This window comes from Ascidiella aspersa, chromosome 5 (assembly GCF_963924565.1).
Source record: "Ascidiella aspersa chromosome 5, kaAscAspe10.2, whole genome shotgun sequence".
Lineage (NCBI taxonomy): Eukaryota > Metazoa > Chordata > Ascidiacea > Phlebobranchia > Ascidiidae > Ascidiella > Ascidiella aspersa.
Window position 1 is genome coordinate 31,372,748 of NC_139451.1, and position 20,291 is coordinate 31,393,038.

Here is a 20,291-nt window from a genome sequence, read left to right on the forward strand (position 1 = left end):
ATCTTAAAAAGAACAAAATGCAGCTATATATATGATAGAGGGACTTAAATAAGAAATGTAACAAACTATTACTTAACCATCTCAATTAACATAGATCACTCAGGTCAAACTTTAAACTTTGCTAATCAAATCATATGTAGAGTGACTTCCACCAAACAAAAGCTGCATACCAATACTTAAATAGAGGCAAACTTGCGAACAGGGATGCCTGGTACTTGTAATTTTAATCCAATGTCCGATATTTCGAACCAAAAGTACCGTGATTGGACCCGATACTAAATGACGTCTTGACTATGCTCTCACTGGCAAAAATATAGATGACATTCAAATATATGATGTGAGGCCATGTTAGAAATTCTCTCCAAATCCTACCGTTGGTGTTGTTACTATTTTAACAAACTGTAGCAAAACCGAGTTGATAGGTAAACTTCAAATTATAAAAAAAGAAGGAAAAACACTAAATTTTGTTTAAAGGAATATGTATTTCATGCGACCGGTAAGTTTCATTTGGTTTGTTAAAACTAGTTCAGGTTTTTTGACTTTTATGCCTTCAATATTGGCGATTTCCGTGTCAAACTAATTTAAAGAAATATCATATCATCGACCCCAGTTTAACTGCGCCAAACCAGCTGCCAATCACTATACAGGAAACTGAATATTTATGGGAAAAAACCCGCTGCCTATCTAGCTGAAAAATTTTCCCGAACGTAAATTAAAATCAACGGGGAATTATTGTTAAAAAAACCCATGAAGATGCATATGTTTGTGTTTAGGCCTACGACGCGGAAAAGCCTATAAATTGGAGGGCATCCAACTTGCAAGTCATATTTCTACAGTTATTGCTTGGCTAATTATCAGCTTCAAAGGTAAGTTGTGTAAGCTTTATATTGTAAGCATGTTTGTATCTAGCTTAAGTTACCAACATGCAACTAAATTTATATATTTTGTCTGCCCAAAATATTTGTATAAAGCTTGATGTCGTATAACAGATAATCTCGCATAAATGCGACTGAAAACCATTCTGATCATGGAAAACGCGAAATTTGCGTTTAGTTAATTGACAACATTTTTTCAACGAAAACGCGACATCATGAAAAATCGCATGATGCTGGATTTCTTGTATTCCAACTTTACAGAAAGGATTCCTAAACTTTGTTCCATGGACCCTTGAGGGTTTGTGGACTAGTTTCAGGGGGTCAATGAAATCTCATTAGAAGCTTAGTCTTTCCACTGAGTTTAGGATTATTCCGACAAGTTTGCATCAGATATTACTGCGCATTCTAATTTATTATGCCGTCGGTCTTAATGCTATGAAATTTTTGATACATATGATTTGGATATTGGTGCTTCATAAGTCCTATTGTATGTTCCTTGATAAATTGTTGAGAACTTGCCTTTTATACCAAAAAAACAGCTAGGCTGAAATTATGTTAGCATTTCTATTGCATTCATTCTTGTAAATTCTCTCATAAAATGTTGGTGCAACCAACGTCGCCAAAATTAGTTATTCAAAATAAAGAATTAAAGAGACACTTCGTTATACCCACACCGCACTAAAAAACAAGAACTTGGCTCTAAAGGCTTTTGCTAGATTGCAAAAACTTGTTTTGAACTGTCATGCATTTGGTACTTTCCAGTCTAGATCAGTGTTTCTCAACCTTTTTAGCTTACGGACCGGAAAAATTTTACAAAAAAAATTGCGGACCGATGGACCTTCAAAAATCCAAATCAACCCAAAATGTAGTTACGACAAAAGTATGCAACTCAAAAGCAAAGAAAGGAAATTTCAATGTAATGAGCAATTTCGTGTTTTTAATATCATACGTGTTATACGTGGTTCTATTGAAGTATTTCACGTACAACTGGTCTTAAAGTTTAACGAGTTGTAGCTTACTTTTAAACAGTTGAGCACAACACTTGCAGCATAAAGTAGACGATCAACTCTATGTTACGTCACAATGCTGCATGCGGAACTGGCTAAGTTCAAATTTTGATGGTCAAGCTTTTAACATCTTACATTTTGCAGTTAAGATAATTGTAATATATTTGGCGGACCGGTTGAGAACCACTGGTCTAGATAATTTGCAGTAATGGCATCGCCATGCAAATTTGATTTATGCACCACAGAATGTAACAATCCTTTTTTAGATGAACAAGGCGGCATTGATTCTTGCATGTGTGATGTTGGCGTGCATCGTCGACGTCAATTCTTGGCTTTTTCTTCACAGAAGACGAAGAGTAACGACGACAACGCAAGCTCCAACAACTACAAAAGCTCCTGCACGAAGACGTCGCAAATCATGGGACAATAAAGGAAACAACCTAAAGGGTAAAATATTTTAATCGTTATAACTGTGTTAAGTGTCATATTCATAAGATTCTTTGTTTGTATGCTGGCAAATTTTAACTTACATTTACATGTTTATATAGAACAAGAAATGAAGGACCTTGAATCACTCATAGATGATAGTGATTTCGCAAACATGGAAAACGACTTGAAATCACAGGATTTCGAACAGCTTGATGAGCTGTTCAACGCTGAACAGCAAGAGTAATCTGCTGACTGTTTGCTGTACAGCTGTTGCAAAATAAAATGCTTCTGCAAAGCGGCAGAAAATTTTACTAGATTTATTTCAGCAGAAGTATTTACTTTATGAAGATACCATTTTTTGGTAAATGATAACGGAATGCTTGTAGGCTTTATTTCTCAAAGCATCGCATCGTTCACCATTATTCTATTAATAGAATCAATGCTGGTAAACTATATAGAAAAAACGGTATGAAAAAATCATGTAAATATCCCGATAATGGATCTAAATTCAAAGATTAACTCTCACTCTCGAACAAAATTACCCCCCAAAAGTCAAATGCGATATAGGTCTGTCGTTGTTGAGGGTAGGGGGTACTGCTATCGGCTGCAACCAACATATGAGAACATAAATGCTTTCCATTTTTACTGTTTAGGTTATATTCGCGTATTAGCACACGCACGTTTTATTGCAGTACTTAATTAGTTTATTTCGATGACTTCTATACCATTCCAGAACGAACTAAAAAACATGATACTGCTCTAGCGAGATAGTGCCATTCAGATCTAGCATTTTTAATACATGTGTTTTGACTAAGTGACACACGACCTCAAAATCCGAATGTTTTTGCAAAGTTTGTTTTGATAGATGAGATATTTAAAAAAGAGCGTCTTTCAGTATTTTCTTTCATTAATTTTAAAGAACCTTAAATTAAGCAAAGAAAAGTATTGCCGGTAAATAATGGTGTATAATTACTTGTATATATATAAACATGTATATTGGTAACAATACAACGTTTACTTTCCACCAAACCACGATTTTTGGGTGTTGTTGTAAAATTGCGATAATCAAAGCCAATGTGAAGCAACTTGTATTCTGACAACGTAAAGTCTTACACCTTGCAGGCTTCTCACGAGCTAAAACGCACCAGGCACAAAAACTTGGTTTCCGTTAGCTTATGCTAAGTTGCTCGCTATTTTCTGGCATTTTAAATTTAACTATTTTAACTTGTTAGGGTTAGATGCGCATCTGTTGATATCAGTTTGTTTGCTGTGGTAACTTAGGTACGCTCAACTTGGTTTGTGTTTTCAACATTAAGCTAAGTAATTTCTAAAGACATTATATAAGACAATTAAACATCATTTAGCATGCCATTTCACAGTGCAACAATTTTTGTAAGCAGATTTTTGTTACGCTCCGCCGCGACCTGTGCACTGGGGCGTGGCCCCTGACCCCATACAGTTGCCCGGCGGGACGCAACCGCGCGAGTTCTTGTTGTTTGCAAAGGTTTCTGGTCAGATATGCTACCTGTCATAACCACAACTAAACTTCCAATCAAAAGTATATTGTTACAACGAATTAAAACGTTATCAAATAGCATTAGTGAACGTTATTTTCAAGTTAATGTGAGACAGACAGCCACCGCCTATTGCAGCGACTGTCGGCTAAGACTTCGCAAAAGACTTCTCGAGAGAAAAGCTCAAAGCCGCTAAGAAACGACATGTATATAGCCAATACGTAGGAAGAAAAAGAACACGAAAGTTACGTCATATTTGGCCAATAAGACTGGCCGGCACTCTGAAAACATGGCTAGGCATTACAGCGGCCATTCTAAGGCCAAATTGCAGCGGGAGTCAGACGCCAACAAAACAAGTGGCTTGTTTTGCAGAACGTGAGAACATTGCCCGCAACTCTGACGGTTATAGATTATGAGATTAAAGGTTACATGTCAAGTTTGAAACGAGGCGAGAGAACGCAATACGGAAAACGTTACATCATGAAATATTATATTATTCAACCAATAATACATTTGATTATGCGAAAGCTAGAACGCGCGAATCTAAAGCCCTATTTAAAAATTCGTAAGATAACTTAATATTAATATGAACTCTAAGATTTGGCTTATGACAATTAACTAATTTGGGTGTTTAAGTATTAATAAACACGTAACATTTGTTTTGTAAATGTTAGATCGGTTGTCACCGGTCCAGGACATCTCAATAAATCTGACAATGTTAACTTGTGCAGTCGACTACCAAACCTTATCAAACAGCAACTCAATTTTAAACATCTAAAGAGTTATGGAACAGTACAATAACATTGTAAAGAGTCCGGCGCTAGCCCAGGGGTCGGGAACCTTTTTAGCTAAGGGAGCCATAAAAGCCAAATATTCTTGGTTGTATTTCCATGAGAGCCATATAACACTTTTTAGCATCTAGGCCTAGTTATAGGTTGCAAAAAATAGTAATTTGAAGAGGGACCTTAATTTATTTTGTTTTCATTTAGAAAACAGCACATCAGCACGAAAAAATAAATTACCTAAGTTTTTATTACGGGTCTCCGTCGGAAGAGCAGTAAAGGCCTTTTGGATATAAAGAGATTCCATCAAACGGGATAACAGTCCCGAAAATACAGATGGAATTCGCGCGAAGCGCTAAAAAAATTACTACTACGTGTGTTGAAAAGGAAAAATAAAGTTAGGAAAGCGGTCGTGGCCGTGCGCAGTTTTGTTCAAATAATGCTGAGAAATGATTTCTTACATTTATCTGCAAGCAAGATTCTTTCATCAAAAGAGCCATAATGGCGTCACAAAAAGATCCATATATGGATCGCGAGCCGTAGGTTCCCGACCCCTGCGCCAGCCTATAACAGTCGAAAATAAATCGTGCAAAAAATATATTTCTAGAAATGGCTATATTTTTCGGTTTATTTAAGTTAAACTGGTGAGCATGTAGAATAGTTTTTTTTTCGATCTGATGTCCATATCCCGGGGCCGTTTTTGGTTGGCTTAAAATCCGTTTTTGTTTTGGAATTACTCTTTAGAATTTGTAATTCGCAAAATCGCTCTTTACTTCCATTTGAAATTCCAGTGGATTCCACTGAAGCCCATGCCTAATACTCCAAAAAAACTTTGCAACGCAAAACTTTTCATGCAAAATGTGGTTTTTAAAGACTAGAGCATAATCAATTCGTCTGTTTAGAATAGTTACACCTGTGCGAACGAACACATTTCATGCTGAATTTTAATTAAAAATAGAAATTTAAACAAAATACATTTCCTTGTTGTTCTGGTTGGTCACGGATGGCTGGTTACAACCGTCACGGTTTAATGCATATGTACCGCCAATATAAACAACAAATGCAAAAAATGCAGCGAAGCTTAAAGAATTTATTTATAAACCATAATTGCAATTTTTCCGCTACATTTTGTCAAAACTGGTCAAAGAGATGCGGTTCAGTTAGTTTATTTTATAAACTATCTATGCCTCTATTGTATTCCCCAGAACGAAACTGCAAACAGGAACTAAACTTTCAAAATGGCCGCATATTTGTTTGTGTTTCGTCACTGCAAAGTTGACTGGCAATACTTTTGTTTCGCCGAGCAAGAAATCCAACAGTTTGTGACATATCCAACAGTGACATATAAGCAAGAAAGCCAACATCATATGATATTTGTGTCATATGATGTTTGGGAGTTGGTCTAGAATCCTAACACATTTCGTCCAAGACCAAGGGTTTATATTACTAACAATGTTCGGGTTTAGTATTCTTATTATTTATGCTTACATATTTATGCCTTTCTTGCAATTTCAACTTTGACAACTCGTTTCGTTGAAATTTGATGAATAGAAAATCTTACAACAAGTTATTGTATTGCAGCCAACACTAGCCCATAATTATAGTACTACTAGTTTTCACACTTCAACATGGCGACAGCAGATGTCTTGACAACATTTCAAGAAGATTTCACAGAAAAGCCTGATATATTGGAACTGCTCAATCAGTAAGTCAGTTAGTTGTTCAAAAGATCATTTTATCCGGCTTGCCTGTTTGCCAAACTTTAGTTTTTGAAGTAATGTCCACGGCTTTTGCAATAAATTCTAGTGTAATCTTGAAGATTGGTGCTTACTAGTGCAAGTTTCAAAATGTATTAGCCGAAAGTTCAAGTTCAACTTCCATTATTGGATTTAATTTTCCAAAAAATAATATTCATTTAAATTTTCCTAGTTTAGCATTTTTCTCACAATAAAAAAAAAAGTTTGCATTAACTAAAAAAATCACAAACAATGTTTATTCTGGGGTATTTTGCAAACATTGAAATGTATAACGACAATAAAAACATGATTCACCCCATATCATACTTCGTTGAATCCTTATTTCACACTTTGCCATGGATTATTTTTTTAGCTGTGGAAATGCACATAAAAATGTAAAATCACTATCCCTGGCATTAAACATAGTGGCACATCACATAGCAATTGATTTTGCCCTAAATGCTGTAACACTTTTTTTGTCCTAAATATTGTAATCAAAAGAACCCCCACTGAACAGTAACATATTCAAGCACCGTAACTGTTGAACAAAAAGGCCAAGCAATTGTACCCACTTGCTATTTAAGCATGTTATAGAAAGCACAGTAACCACCTCCTACTTAAACATGCATTACGACAACAACTCTGTCATTCTTGACTGAAATAAAGGCAGTTTTAGGATTCAAATATATGGCATTTGTTTTTATGATCCAGTATTCCACTTTGAGCAACTCTGTTGATCGCAGTATAATATAATTCAGCTGAAAATATTGGATCAAATGCTCAGTATTTTTTTTTATTTGTTTATGTTTTCTATGCTGCATAACTTATCACTGTAACTGTTGTAAAATAAACCACTAATCACTGTATCTCTTAAGTTGCCCCTGGTGTATATATATAAGTCCAATGTATAGCAAAAATTTTAAAAACTTAACTTTTCAATTTAAGTCAAATGTAAAAATAAACAGAATGGCTTATGTTTTATAAAAACCTATTTCGGTTATTCAAAACATTTTTTGTCTAGAATTCAACATTTTTTTGGCTGTCTGGTCTATCATAAGGGGCTCGCTAAAGTGAAAAAAATGTAGAATCACATAACTAGTTTGGTAGGTGCCTTAAATAAGAATTTCTATATATATATAAACTGTTGCTACCAGGCATAATAATAATAATAACTAGACGGGGATGCGGTTGTTGTATATTTTGTCAGGGGGTATATTTTCAGGGCTTAGTGTTTATTTTTAATTTTTTTTTTTGATGTTTTATTTTTATTTTTTTCGTTATACTTTTTATTTTTTAATATTTCATATTTTGTTTTTTATTTTCCTTAACTTGTTTCTGCAAGCAAAAACAGATATGGGCCGAAAATTTACTCACCTAACTTATGCCTTTGATGCAAAAGAGGTTCAAATATGGCGTAGATTTCGGAAAATGATCGAAACATATATTTGATAAATAGAATTTACGTAGATAATGCGTATGGCCATTTTATTACATTTTGACCAGCTTACGTGTTTGAAAAACAAGTATTATAATTCTCTTAAATACTTAAAATGGTTTAACGCTTATGGTTTGCTATACTTTTGCCAACTTTTACTCGGGAAATTTTTACCATGGCTTGGTCCGAGTCACTGTTAAAACAGGCTTTAAATCTGTAGTTTCAAACAATATGTAAAACACTATTATGTGACTAATACGCAAACTATTAAATCGAAAGTTTTGCTAGTTGTTTAGGCCTGATGTTGGTATGTTGGTTGGAGCAACATGCACCAAAGGTGCTAACAGAGAGACGTACACTACTTCAAGATTTCGCATTTAAATTTGCCGCGATAAATACACCCTATTGACACCTGATTGTTAGGCGAAGCTTATCGCAAATAATTTGTCGCCCGAAAAAACGCTGACACCGCATTTAAAGCAAGCATTATAAATGAGTCGCCGATATTCTGACTTGAAGATTCCTACTCGCAATGCGGACAAAAATCGGTCTGAAACATTTTCGGGCAAAAACAAGATATATCCCGAAAATAAATTTTCGGCCCATATAATTAAAAACAGCTCCTATGGTAATTGTAATTGTAAACTAACGTTTCAGCAACCTTTCAAATCAGTTTCTTGAATTTCTATTTTAAGTGATCGCAAGTTTGAAAAGAAATTTTGTGATGCAAAGCTAAAGGCGGAAACCAAATGTTTTCCAGTTCATAGAGTTGTGCTTGGCCTTACGTCAGAGTTCTTTTGCAAACTTTTTACAACTCCGGTAAGTTATAATTAATAAGGAAGTAATCATCACATTTTTTGAAGCATGTAAATTGTCTGTTATGGGTTTATTAATTCCTACCTTAAGAAGTTAGTTGTAAAAGCTATGTTTTCAGTTCTTACACTTTCAAGATGGACCAATTTGATTCTTATTTGTTACTATAATTATAAATACTTCAACCAGCAAAATCCGATTTATTCTTGTGCTGCCTGCTATGTTTTGTATGTAAATAATTGTCTGTTAAGGGTTTATTAATTCCTACCTTATTTAGTTGTAACAGCTATGTTTTCAGTTCTTGCACTTTCAAGATGGACCAATTTGTAGGGATGTTCAAAGTAGAATCCCAAGGTATTCTAGAATAATAGGTTTCGAATCTAGAATAACGAATCCAGAATAGCGAATCCTAGTATATTTTTATTAAATTATCTAACCTTGGTTTTGTTTGGGGAAGGGATTAATCTTAATCTACCCCACAGGGCCTACAATCACAGCAATAAATCGCCCAAACAATTTGCTAACATGTGCACATTATAATAAAAAAATCTCCCATATGTTTAACATTCTTAACAACTGTCATTTGAAGCAGTTCTGTAAACTGTATTATATAAACTGTCCAGGTTGTTGCCAAAACTTATATTTTTGCCAATAGTGAGTACAATGAAACACTGCACACAGAAGTCTTACACCATTCGGTCCTGTGTTTTAAAGCATTGTTGGGTTTTAGTGCTTCTTTTTTGACTAACATGATCTGTTATGCAGTCAAATAATGTACGGCAAAGAATACAAAGTTACTATTGGCATAACAAGTTCTTGACAATTACGTTGTGCATAACTGCATAACCTCGCTGAATATTTGCCTAAAGTTGACTTTAAATAACCCTATAGCGCATTTTGTAGATGGCCAGCACGTTTTACAACGTAATATTACTTTTGCAACTTAACGCATTTAGGGCAATTGCGAACTCCACACCAGACATTACACGTTAGGCGCTCGCCCAATAATGCTTGATTGACACTTAATTATTAGACGAACATTATCGCGAGACACGGTAATTGGTCACCCGAAAAAACGCTGACACTGCACTACCAGGTTACATTTAAAGCAAGCACTATAAATTGGTCGCCGCAGCGACAGGCAAACTTACCACACGCGTTTGTACAATTAGGCGCAACAATCCGCGGTAAAACATTAAATTATATCGGTTCCAATTACCCGAAATGAACGGCAGAATTGGATTCGAATCCCATCTGGATTCGAATCCAAGGATTGGATATTCTACTTTGAACATCCCTACCAATTTGATTCTTATTTGTTACCATAATTATAATTACTTCAACCAGCAAAATCAGATTTATTCTTGTGCTACCTGCTATGTTTTTTCCATATTTTACTTTTCTATTAATACATAAAAAAAATTATCATTGTTATTTGATATACTAAATCAGGGTGGTCCAACATTGAAAGCATCACGGGCATAATATTTTGTAAATATAGTTTGCGGACCACATACAAAGTGTTCTTTAACCTTTTTTGGTTTGGTGAACCCTTAAACTTGTTGTGACGAACTCATGTACCCTGTTTCCTTAAAAGGTAAAAAGCGATATGAAACATCATTTGCATATTAATACAACCATGTTAATTAAACCGAGCGGAGCTGCCGAAGTTTTACCCACTGTCATTGAGGGTTTGATTATGGTGACAGGCTGCTTGTGAGCACTTATGCACATCATAAAACAGCATTCAAACTTTATGCAAATAACACTAAAAGTTTGTGATACACCTTTGTATACCTTTTCGTCCTGGTGCGCCCTATACATATTTTTGTGCATCCTAGGGTGCACCGTGCGCACAAATTAAAGAGCACTGCACTTGACTCCAGGCATGCATTATATGGATTTTTGTTTGATCGCCAATAAATGTTCAAAGATGACTTCACTAATTTTTTTTCAAAAGGCAGCGTCTTAATACACATAAGCTCAGGAATCCTGATGCTATGCTTTTGTGCAAATGAAATCGAGTTTAGATGACACAGGAAAATTATGCACGATTTTTGTTATGCAAGGCACTGGAGAATTACATAAAGCTGGTTAACACCACTGGTCTAAAACATAACAAAAGGTTGCCTGGCTGTCTTGCCAAACCCCTGGATCCGAATTTGATGAGTGATCGAAAACCGGTTTATTCAATAGTCAAACTCGAAAAAATGTAATCGTAAAGAAACAATTAAAACATGCTTGCTTTTTGTTATCACTTTTTTATTTCATTAAACTCCTGAACGCTACGCATTACAATAATAATGCTCCATGGGTCACCAACATTGATGTTGCATGCAATCTGTGTATTAAATGATAACGTTAGCCAGATAATATGAATTCACATTATGTTATCACATGTTACTGTTCAGATGAAAGAACAATTTGCTGCAGAGATCAAAATTAAAATGACAGATGAACAACTGGAGAGACTTTTGAATTGCATTTACACTAATGATGTGCAGATTACAAAGGAGAATGCATTGGAATTGCATGAGGATGCTGACTACACACAGATCGGATGTATTTATATATTTAGTAATCGTTTTTAAATTATTATTTCTTTACTTAAAAAAACAATTAAATTCACAGGATATTTTTAATTCCAGCATGCAATGCCTGTTTAACAATTCCAACTGCATGATTAATAACAATAGTCTCTGTTTTTAAGTTTTATACCAATATGGGGAATTTCAGTTATTTATTTTAAATTTTTAAATACCTTTTTGTTTTTTATAGTTCTTAAATCCAAATGTGCCAAGTACATCTTGCAAATGGTGGGTGTTGATAATTGCTTGGAAATCCTGGCTCATGCCCAGCGATACAATCTCACCGAAATAGAGGAAAGAGCAAAACAAGTGATACATGGCAACTTTGAAGCTATTGTGCAACAAGATGATTTTAAACAACTGGATTTTGACTCTATGTCTGCAATAATAAATCATCAAAGTACCAAGGTAACTTAAATATCACATCTTATTTTTAAAAACTTACCCTAGTTTTAGTTCAAATTTTTGAAATCTTTATGTGTTTGTAAACGAAATTTTTTTTTCGTAGCATCACTGTAACATCTTATATTTGTGTTAGTGACATAATCAATTATAAAGGTGCCCTTGAGTTAAAAATATCAATTGGCAATAATATACAAAATATTATAACTTTATATTTCATTTCCTTAGTTGATTTCTGTTTTCCAAAAAAAAAGAGATTATTGTTGTTATTTTATTTTCTTATAATTGTATTAGTGATTGAAGTTGATTAATTTTTATCAAGCTACTCCAGTTTTCAATGATCTACAAGTGTGATGCTTTAGTTGTTTGTTGATAAACTTGATTGGAATGAAACCATGTCCTTCTGAGCAATGTTTTATTTGTTTAATTTTTTGTGGGGAATTTTGTGTTTGCCGTTTACTCACAGTGCATCGAATCTAACCCATACATAGTTAATCAATCTTATGCCTAAAAATAAGTTTCAATTTTAAATAGAAATGTTTACTTTGTTGTAGGGTGTTTTATTTGCTTGTATATTGTTTTTATATATAAAGCAACACTTTATACATGCGAATCATGCAGGGTTGGTGCAACCTAGAGAGCAGCACATAGTTAGATTGAACAGACTCGAACGAACTGATAAACATTTACCCACTTAATCCCACAAAGCAAACATAAGCCAACGCTATAACCCGACGGAAGCTTGCGAAACAAGTCTGTTTCCAATAAACTAAGGTTAAGTATTTATAAAGTCGCGTGATTATGAAACAAACATCTCTAAGCATCACACAAACAAAAACTTGGCTCGATATTTTTGCTAAAACGTTTTTGTCCCAGCCTTCTTTGCCATCTATTTGATCAAACAAAAGCATTTTGTGTTTGCAGTTTAGCTAGAATAGGGTTGCTGTATTTTATAACGCATAACCCCAGACAAAATGATTTTCAGGATTTCCAGAGAACAAAAATAAAAAAGCCAAACTTACCTAAAAAAGCTGAAAAATCCAAATCTACTACAAACTCCAACAAGCCTTATTTTGAATAAAAAAAATAGGAAAGTCATTTTGGATTTTTTCAAAAAAAAATTAAATATTGCAATAATCTTTCATAAATTATAGTTTGGGGAGAGTTAGTGAAAAAGTTGTGATGGAAACTTCCCAGGTTGAAGTATTTCAATGTCACATTACTTACATATAGTTCCATTCCAGTTTTGGGACTGAAACTGATAACACCTTTGTACTGAGGTAAATACCAATGCTTTGAAATGGTTTGAGTATCTGTTCAGTTTCAATCAGACATCCCTATTACTTGTTGATGATTATAATAACCCTGCACTCAATTCCAATTTTATACCACTTAAAGCACACAAAGCATTGAATATTATTATACTGTTCTTGAATGTCACAGTTGATGTTTTTTCTAATTATTTAGAAACAAGGAGTGTCTGTTTTCACTGGAATCATTCAATGGGTTCACTTCAAACTTTCCAGTCGTAGGCAACATTTTGTGAACCTCTTCTCTCAACTTGACCTTTCAACTCTTTCTGGTGAATTCTTGCAGACCACTGTTATTGACGAGGTTGGTTTAGTTATTTCAATTGCCTTAACTCACTAGGTTTGCATAAAATTACTGCTGCAGTAACTTTAAAATATCAATTTGTTTTCTACATTTTTAAATTTCAATTTTTTTATTAATATACGATACAGTAGTTTTTTGTGTCTTTTATGTTGTGTATTTATTTTACCTTGCTAAACTAATGGTAAAATAAAAACAAATTAAATATGGCATTTTTTACTCTAAACAAATTCCACATTTGATCATGTTTTATTAATCTGGTTCTGACTACTAATTCACCACCACCAGTTTTTGTCTATAATAAAAGTAATTCATTGATTTTGCCATATCAACTAGCATACATCTTTAAAGCTGAATTATTTTGGTTAAGATAGTTGTTAACTTACAACTATGTTGTTATTTGCTTTTAAGATTCTTGTTCGTGAGAATTTTGCTTGTTGTCATTCTGTGATGGACGCGATGAGAAATTTTCTTCTAAAACCCAAACTTCAAGGTCACCAACCCCAAGCTCAAGGTCACTATTAGTTAATCAGCAGTTATTTTAAGTTTATATCAAAATATATTTAAGTGTATATCTGATGTCTAACAATATATGTTTAGCATATACCAGTATTTGCACATATGTAATTTTCATAGCTCTAGGTTTGTTGATCTGATTCATTAATTTTTCGTTTTTAGTCGCTATTAAAGAAGGTAAATGTGAAAGCTACTCGAATAATTAATCAATTGTGAAATAAAATATTGACACAATTTTAGCGGTAATGTATTTGAAATATAGTCATTTAAAGTAATATATCTAAAATTGTCCATATTTGAATATATATAATTAAAAAGCTGTTTTGTTGCTTATATTGGCTTCATAAAGTAAAAATAATTAATTATATTTTTTTCGAATCTAAAGAAATATATTAAAAATTCTATAAATATTGTTTTTGTTTATTCTTTAATTTAGATGTGTGTAACCTACTGCTACGAATCTCTCTCTGTCTGCTAATTTGTGCTTTTTTCAACTTACGATTTATATTGTGTTACTCTCAAACAGAATCAACAAAGATTCTGATGGTTGGAGGTTTTAATTCAGAGAAACAATGTGTTCTAATTGATGTAGTGACTAAGCAAAAAGAAGTATTGCCGGTAAATAATAGTGTATAATTATTGTGTATGTAAAATATGTAAACATGTATATTATTAAAAAATACAAGTTACTTTCCACTAAAACAACAAACAACCAAAGTCAAGTGAGCAGTCTAAAAATATTTTTAAAAACTTCACTTAATAATTGATTTATTAAATTTTGACCGATACAAAACGATTTGCAGATAACAAAACTTAATGGGAATTTGTTAAACTAGTTGCACATATCGTGAACATATGATTATGATTAGCCGTAAAAATCTATACAACTTTTGCCAAATCGCGTTTTTCGCTCCGATTACGCTGACAGCACAAACAAATGTTAAGTATTTTTCAACTGCGCTTCTATTTTGGTGTCATTTATAGCATAAGGGCGCCACCAAACAGCATACCGTGATGTAGCAATACTTGGGTGTTGTTGTATATTGCGTTAATTGTTGTATATTGCATTAAGCCCCTGTAAAGCAACCTGTATTGTGATAACGTAAAGTCGTATACCTTTCAAACTTCTCACAAGGCTTTCTTAATTCATGGTAGCTTCATAATGTTGCAGGTAACAAAAGTTTGTGGAAATTTCAGAAAAAACAACGTGTTGGGTTAAAAAAATACATAGTCACTTGGGGTAAAAAAAAATTTTAAAGTCATCACACCTAAAGTATATATAATTTCTTTTTAATTTCTTTTTCAGGTAAAAGATACATTCTTGGCCTAACCAATAAGCCCTCAACCATTTTAATTTTTTTCTCTGAGTAAAGTTATGCTAGTTTAAACAACAGTTAAATTTGTATCTTAAAAAGATTTGTAAGGCCAGTAGAAACTTTTGTGTAATTCCTATACAACAAACTTTGTGGCAATGGCCTTTATTCTGTGTTGTGACAAAACATTGATCTATTAAACAAAAAAGACCTTACTTTCCTAGCTGTTTTAGTTTTTTAGATATATTTTTTTTACCCCGATCGGTTCTATGGAAACGGGGTGAAGAAAAACAGTGTTTTCCCCATTTTAATTCTTTTTTACCCCATAATTTTATTTTGTAATTTTTAGTTTTAAAAAGTAGACTAAATATGCCTAGCCAATATGTACCAATACCAAAGCTACATAATGAGGCTTATTTGTAGACCATAAGCTAAAAACACTAAGATAGACAACTAACAAGCATTTACTTTGGGTAAAATAACCAAACTTTTATTCAGAACATTTAAAGCTATACACCAAAATGAATGAATACCAGGTAACATTAGTGCCAAAAGAAAGTGAAAAATTTAAAGAAATTAATCGGAAACGAATAGGGACTTGAAATTTTATTCTGATACCGATACCCAATATTTTCAACAAAGTGCATCGCGATCTAAATCAATACCACATGAAGGTATTATTATGCTCAAACAGGCAAAATAGATTAACTAGAAACTTCTAGGGTTATTTTTTTCAGATTAATTGATCAAAATTTGCTTTAACAGTAGGAAAGTAATTACCCTGAGATGTTAAACCTCTATAAGTTTAACTTAGTAGAAAAAATGATTTACCAGGGATAAATTAGTTGCTAAAAATATTTTAAACAGGTGCAAATTCGGGTCATAAAAAATGTTTTTTTATACTTAAATTCTCTTTCCATTAAAGGTATTCATGAAATTTGTGTGTTGTTGTGGTTTTGAAAGAGCATTTTTAGTCTATTTACTTCAAATAAAGTCAAACCTGCTTCTATAAAATATTATAAATGGTCATAATTTTCACTTGTTTTTTTTTACCCCGGCATTGCTTTTTTTTGCCCTTTCATCAGGGTAAAAAAAAAAACAGATTTTGTAAAATATTTTTTTTATTTTATAATAAAATTAAAAATCCTTTATGTTGTTGGAAAGGTAGACCCATAAGCTTAATAAGAATGAATAATTACACTTCTGTTGCGAAAAACAAAAGTTAGGCAGACAAGTTAGCTAAAATTGTTTTTTTTACCCCGCTTGACTATAAACTTTAGTGTAAATGCAGATAACATTATTTAGGCTGTGATTTCTCTGGAAGAGCGAACATGTTTATTGAACTTTATTAATCTCTAGTTTTGGTTTCAATTGAAACATAGTAAAAGAGCATCCAACGATAAATTGTAGAATCGGAAATTTAAAACTAGTCAGCCTGTTTCCCTGTTGTATTTTTCTATGCGACTCAGTGACGTAAAGCCTGTTTTGACAATGTTTGTGTTATTTGGCTTATTATTCAGTGTTTTACATGCGATTTAGTTCTTAAAATTTGATATACATGATATTTCCTGATTGTGTGTTTGTTTTAATGCATGATCTAACTTTTGGCGTTTTACCCAACTTATGTTCGTATATTTCCAGCAACCGATCTTGCCAGTTTATTGCGCGACCGCGGAGAAGTTTATGAACAAGGTTTTCATCTTTGGAGGAGATGGTGAAAACAATAAAAGTTGCCAAATGTTTGACCTCATCGATCGAACTTGGACAGTTTTGGCCGATATGCCAGAAGGTCGATACAATGCCGCTTGTGCTGTTTTAAATGGTAAGAATCAACTATCCCATATTTAAAATGATAAACATGCCTAAAATATTGCAAATTCCCATAAACGTTTGTGGACTTGTTCGTTCGACTCTTTTGCTCGAAACTGGTCTGACGCGTGTCGTCCGTATTAAAAAGCAACTCAAAGTTTTGAAAATATAAATAATATTTGTTATTTTATTAGCACACGTTTGTAGTCCAAACGAGCAAATAAGACAATGATGGTTCAGATTGCGATTTAAATGATTTGTGCTCAGTAAAAAATATTCAGGTAATAAAATAGGAAAACACCTTTCGGTAACCGAGGCGGGCAATCTCGCAAAATTCTAAACTCGAATACTCGGCACAGTGCATTACTCGGCCGGGTCGAGTACTTATCTTAGAAACGCATTTCCGTATCTTACATTCCTACACTGTGAATGTTGTCGCATATTATTTACTTTCTTTGAAATATGTCAGTTTCATAACATGACAATATTTCAAATTTTCGGTTCTCTCTTTTTTTACTTTATTGAATTAGTTATTATAATTCTATATCATACAAATAAAATTTAATAAAGTTCGCCATATTGTGTTTTTGTTCTCATTTTTGCGCATTTTAAATGTAATCTGTTTCAAAATGTCATCCTTTTGATCGTATTTGACGAAGTATGTCGTATTAACAATTAATCGAGTTCAATATTTGGATAATATAAATAACCCGTTTTTTTTCCCTTTTCGTTGTTAGGTTTATATTTTTCTGTTTGAAGCTTCCTATAATATAACTTTTTACTTTGAACCCAGGTTTGATCTACGTCACCGGTGGTTATAACAACAGGCATCTATCAACTTGTATCATCTACGACCCCGACAACAATTCCTGGAGCAAGGGCCTTGACTTGATGCAACCGAGAAGTCACCACGCAATGGTCGAATTTGAAGGTAAGGATGAAAGTTGACTTTACCTCGCATCGCTATCAGCTGTTTGCCAGTGTTGCCAACTTTCAATCGTATAAGCCAGTTCCAAGATTGACAGCATCGCGGGCCACACTTTTTCGCGTTATGTTTGCGGGCCACCAGGCCTACGGACTAGAGATATTGCACCTGGTTTGCGGCCGCCGGATAAATCGAGACTATATTGTCTGGAGTCCAATTTGTTTAAAACTAAAAATGCATCACACTGTAAATGTGGAGTTCCATCCAATGAGTGGAGTTGCTGTATATCCGCCCAAGTTAGTTTCGTAGTTCGGTGAATACAGGACTATGGGGTCGGAGCCAATCACGGGATTTTCAAACACGACGTTACAAAGTTAATTCAAAACGTAACATTGACCTGCTTTTATCGTCAAACTCGTGCTCAAATGTGCAAATTAACAAAACACTGTAAAGTAGACTGCGGCAACGCGAAAACAATTGCGTATATATTTGGCAAAGTGTTGTGAAATGACACGTGACGCGGTCAGTACACGCGGTTTAAGCGACACAAGATGTTACATAAGTCGATACAAAGATATTTATCAAGATGTGTTTGGCAAACAAATGGTGAAGGCAATTGGACCCATACCTGTTAGGTGTCCACAAAAACAAACAGTGCGTTTATCTTGTAAAAGTTTTGAGTTAGCAGGTATTGCTGACGAAACAATGGCTAAAGTATGCAAATGTTATCGATTTGCGCAAACAACGTTATTCAGTGTTTCTCAACCATTTTTTTCGCTGCGACCTAAATACTAAGCGTATGTATAAAAACAAAGCTTTGGCGACCGAATTGTAGTTACTGAAGATTTTGTGAGCTTGAAGTAGACAAAATTGAATAAGATAAAAGCATAAATGAGTTAGAATTAAAATAATATGAGCCATATCTTTGTGTTACTACTGTATTTTGCTCAAAATAAGAAGAAATGAGAAATCTTCCCTGGACTAATCTCAATCAGTCTAACAATGTGAAGTTCTGCAGTCGGCGACCAAACTAAGTCAAACATCGACCTAATTTTGGGTTGCGGCCACTACATTAACATTGTGAAGAGTCAGGCGCTAGCCTATAATAGTCACAAATAAAATCGTGCAAAAACATATTTCCAGAAATGACGATAACTTAATCGTTTATTTCTAAGTTAAAGTGGCGAGCATTTAGAATAGACCCGCTTTCGATGTTATGTCCATATCTAAAATACGGAAAATATTTGCGCGCATCAGGAAATAAGACGATTATGGCTTCGTATAGGATGATTTAGAACATTTGTCAACGTTATTTTTTAACCATCCCAAATTGCACTTTTTTGCCTGTCGTGGCTACTTAAAATCGATGTGAAGCTGTTTGGTACTTTACGACATTAGAGCATTTTGAACCTTTTTTTATTTGTTGGTTTTTCAGGTTCGCTTTTTGTTATTGGTGGATGGAACGGCTCATCATACCTCAACTCATGTGAGAAGTTCTCGGATAATCGGTGGTCAGCAATTCAACATATGAATGAAGCTAGATATAGTTTATCAGTTGCTGCGTTTCAAGGAAACATTTACGCAACTGGTGGTTCCAATGGTAATTGTATTGTTTACATTCTTGATCAAACATTTAATAGGTTCGTAGAAATTTTACTTAGGCAATAAGCAAGCGCAAAAGTAACTATTTTTCATTGATTTGAGTCCAAAACTTCGATAAAATATTGTAAAACAGAAGAAAAGAAAGTTTTTGTTTAAATTACGGTTTACCTGAAATAGAGATGACTACACGAAGTTATTAGAATGTAATGAAAACGAGATATAAAATTTACCAAGTTAAGCGTGGGCCACCACGTAATGGCGGCTGTTTACTCACGGTAATCCTGAACGTTTCCCAACTAACAAAAAGTGGTAAGGAAGAACTTAATATTGCGTAACAAGTGCCCACCTAGCAACACTGTTTAGTGCAGTGTTTCCCAACCTTTTTTACACTAGTGCCCCCTTGAGCTCCATAATATTTCATATCGCCCCCCTAATCTTGCTGTACAGTAAACTATTATTAATGGTAGCATCATATTGTCTGCACTTTCATTTCGATGAGCTGCAGTCATATTTTAGGTTGTTTAAAATACATTAACTATAGGAATTACATCATCAGCATGTGTATAAATTGAACTTAATTAATGACGTAGGTACCTATTAAAAAACTGAGGCATGTAGGTAACAGAATATATAATTTACATACAACAATAAATGCGTTGAGGTTTAAACACAATTGTGCAAACTACTTTGCGATTCTACAATTAAAATATCTGACGAATAAACATATTGTTTCCTAATGAAATCCAGTTTTGTCGTTAGCTCAACATAAAAGATTAAGAAGCGCTAATATAGGTCAAAGGACAGCATTAAACCGTAAACAAACCGGACGTAGGAGATGAATCGCGCGAAGCGCGAAAATTTTTCTCACGTACGTATATTCCAACAACCAACAACTTTACATGAGAAAGCCAATTGTTACGCCAGAAGTTACCAC

General features: G+C 33.8%; 1 protein-coding gene across 1 annotated transcript; it reads left to right on the top strand.

Moving 5' to 3' along the window:
• Window positions 1–10,230: 10,230 nt before the first annotated feature.
• LOC146146339 (kelch-like protein 7) lies at window positions 10,231–19,761 on the top strand. Its single transcript, XM_083390724.1, has 10 exons — window positions 10,231–10,293; window positions 11,003–11,153; window positions 11,370–11,587; window positions 13,049–13,195; window positions 13,604–13,706; window positions 14,235–14,326; window positions 16,663–16,843; window positions 17,624–17,761; window positions 19,191–19,355; window positions 19,751–19,761. Exons 1-10 carry the CDS (start codon window positions 10,231–10,233, stop codon window positions 19,759–19,761), a joined length of 1,269 nt encoding a protein of 422 aa, XP_083246850.1.
• The last annotated feature ends 530 nt before the right edge of the window (window positions 19,762–20,291 follow it).

Coding starts and splice junctions, on each gene's coding strand:
- LOC146146339 (XM_083390724.1), top strand. CDS start 10,231: ATGTTAATTAAACCGAGCGGAGCTGCCGAAGTTTTACCCACTGTCATT. Junction 11,588..13,048: donor TAAATCATCAAAGTACCAAG/GTAACTTAAATA, acceptor CTAATTATTTAG/AAACAAGGAGTGTCTGTTTT. Junction 13,707..14,234: donor TCACCAACCCCAAGCTCAAG/GTCACTATTAGT, acceptor ACTCTCAAACAG/AATCAACAAAGATTCTGATG.